Raw genomic sequence first — 2,951 nt, 5'->3', positions numbered from 1 at the left:
CAATGTCACACAAGGCAACAAGCTCAGAAAAATAAATTTTGCTTGAAATGTTTTGATATAATTATTAAGAAAAGTGCAGGAAAAACGACCACCTCTCAGTTGACTGAATGAACAACACAAAAAATAAAGTCAGATTTTAACATTCTGGTTACCTTTAATATATTTAATAAAGTCAAATTTTAACATTCTGTTTACCTTACTGGCAGAGAACACATTTTCAATACATCAAAGACTCAGAAAGATGATCAATTATTATCTGAGTCTCTACTGACCTAATTGGTCAAAAGGGCCTAGTTTGGCAAGAAAAGTGGGAAGGGAAGGGGGAAGAGGAAAAGGAGAGAGACTGGAGGCTAATCAAAGCCCAGGATGCTTTAGAAGTTCAGCAGCATCCAGAGCTGGCCCACAGGATGGGGTAGAAAGGCATCCCCTGGGCTTAGGGGACAGGGCCACAACCACACCCAGAAGCCTTGGCGGGATGCTGGAGCCCAGGGCTGAGCGGGTCAGTGTTGTCTGGTGAGGGTGCATACACAGGCAGGGGCTGAGCCTCTGGGTCCTGAGCTATGTCTAAGGAAAGCCTCCTTTTCGCCCTGGGGGAAGCAGTTGGCTCCTGAGTCCCCTGTTCCCAAGGACGACGACGAGGGCCACATCTTCCAGCTGGGTGGCGACCCGGGGCGGATGGACCTGGGGTTGGCGGCTGGGTCGGTCCGGGCTCCCCAGTGGTGCAGGTGGCCGCAGCCTCAAACTGGGCTGCCGAGCAAGAGCCACGGGCCGGCGAGGGGCGCCGGGACACAGCATGCACAGGGACTCGGTGGCGGGTCCCACCGTCCGCGGCTACAGGCCCACGGGGGAGCAGAGCGCTGCGGGGCTGGTGGTGCCTCGGGCCCAGAGCGGCTCCCCAGGCCGCGCGGACCTCCCTCCAGGCGTTCAGGCCCTGGCTGCTGGGCTCCGTGGGCTGCATGTGGTCCAGCACAGTCCGGTCCTGCCCACGTTTCCACAGCTCGTAGCGCTCCGGTTGCAGGATGCGCACGAAGGGGTCCATGGAGAAGGCGACCCGGGCCTCCCCGCAGCTGCACTGCGAGGCCACTTTGCCATAATCGATCCAGCGCGGGGTGGCGAAATTGATGGCTTCTGCGCAGTTGAAGCCATGGTTGAAGCCAGAGTGGTAGCCATAGGGAAACGTCACTATGAACTCTCCAGACTCCTGAGTGACCCGACCGAAGGGGATGCCGTTGTCCTTGAGGACCGCGGGCGAGATGAGAGCCACCTTGTGCCGCAGGAAGGCCTCACAGCCCCGCGAGCTGCCCGGGAAAAGCTCCCTGGCCAGGCGTTCCAGGCGCCGGCCGTGCTCCGGGGGCACCGCGTACCAGGTCTTGGGCTCCCCGAAGTGCAGGTAGTTGATGCTGTAAAGGTCCATGTCCTCCGTGTGCCAGGCGAAGGCGGTCTTCCACATGCCGAAGTACAGGTAGGGGGTGTTGACGCCTTCGATGACCACTCCGCACTCCTGTTCCAGCAGGTCCTGAATGGTTCCCAGGTGGCCAAGGTTCCACTGCTTCGTGTTTTGATCGAATAAGGAGCCACTGACGTCCGCACCATATACTGGTGAGTCATAAGGGCGTGTTTTCCAATATCTTCGCTCCAGATCCTGAAAATCAGAGTAGAATGGAGTCTGGTGTTTTTCACTGTTTGTTAAGTGGCGATACTCGCTCACGGTCATGGCTTTCTTCTGTTTGTGGTGCTGAGTAAACACACCTGCCTTCCCAGAAGTCACCTGCTGGAGGGGAGAGGCTATTAAGATGTCATCGATATCATCATAGGTCTCTCTGGCTTTCCAGTCCTTGGGTGGAATTATCTTAGCCACGCCTGCTCGGTGTGCACCTTGGGATTCCATATAAGCAATGTATTTCTCGAAATCATTAAACTCTTCTTTGGTTGGATGAAATACCATTATGCTACAACTTGGATTCTTGGCCCAGTTGGACTTAGACTTCATAGCTTTCATTAGTAAGCAAGAAACTCCCAAGTTTTTATTTATGTTCTGGATAGGTGAGGATGCTGGAAAACACTACTTTTTCAAAAATGGGTTGGAGTATATCAGCAGGAACCCCCAGTAGACTTTAATGCAATGAGTTGGTAATATTTCTTAGGCTTGCTGATTCTGCAGGGGACTCCACGCTGGGCAGAAGCCTTGCTCAGGACTGATGCTGGCTGAGCCTGCAAGTCTGTGATGTCCTCGGTTGACACTTGGCTCTGGCCTCTTGAGGTCTAGCGAATCACCCAGTCCTGGGTGGGTATCCCAAATGTACTGTCTTCAGGGCAGTATTGAAAACAAAACCTAAAAAAAATTCAATAGAGACAGGTTGAAAACTAATGTTTGGAAATAGTTACTAGGGAACTACAAATAAAACACCAGCATGGAATATAATTGCATATTCAAATAAAGGCTAAAATTTCATAAGATTGACAATACAGTACTCTAGTAAGGAGAATGGAAATCATTACATTCACTTTGAAAAACTATTTGGACAGTATCCACTAAAATTGAACTTACCCATGTGCTACGATTCATGCCTAGGGTATGTGTATGTCTGTGCAATGAAAGTCAAGTCCAAGAATGTTCAGAACAACATTATTTCAGTAGCCAAACACTGGAAACAACTCAAATGCCAGTCAACATTAGAATGGCTAAGTATACTGTAGTATATTCATAAAATGGAATACAATACAGCAATGAAGATAAACAAGAACTACATGAAAATGTAAGAATAATTCTATAAACAGAATACTGAGCAAAATTATCCAGACTCAAAATAATACCTATTCTATGCTTCCATTTATATAAAGAGAAAAAGGAGGCAACGTAATCTATGTTAGAAGTCAGAGTAGTGGTTACCTTTGTGAAAGAGAGAGGTTGTGAGTGGGGGTGTGAGGAAGTCTCTAGAATAATGTGAATA

The 2,951-nt window shown here is 49.5% G+C and overlaps 1 protein-coding gene across 1 annotated transcript; it reads right to left on the bottom strand.

Annotated features, from left to right (window-relative positions):
• Nucleotides 1–433: 433 nt before the first annotated feature.
• Nucleotides 434–1,999, bottom strand: LOC132493756 (lysine-specific demethylase 4D-like). The gene has a single exon (XM_060104548.1). The coding sequence runs from the start codon at nt 1,997–1,999 to the stop codon at nt 434–436; it is 1,566 nt and encodes a 521-aa protein (XP_059960531.1).
• Nucleotides 2,000–2,951: the final 952 nt, after the last annotated feature.

This window comes from Mesoplodon densirostris, chromosome 7 (assembly GCF_025265405.1).
Source record: "Mesoplodon densirostris isolate mMesDen1 chromosome 7, mMesDen1 primary haplotype, whole genome shotgun sequence".
In the NCBI taxonomy this organism is placed as follows: domain Eukaryota; kingdom Metazoa; phylum Chordata; class Mammalia; order Artiodactyla; family Ziphiidae; genus Mesoplodon; species Mesoplodon densirostris.
Note: the sequence above shows the minus strand (reverse complement) of the source record. Positions and strands in the feature narration are given on the sequence as shown.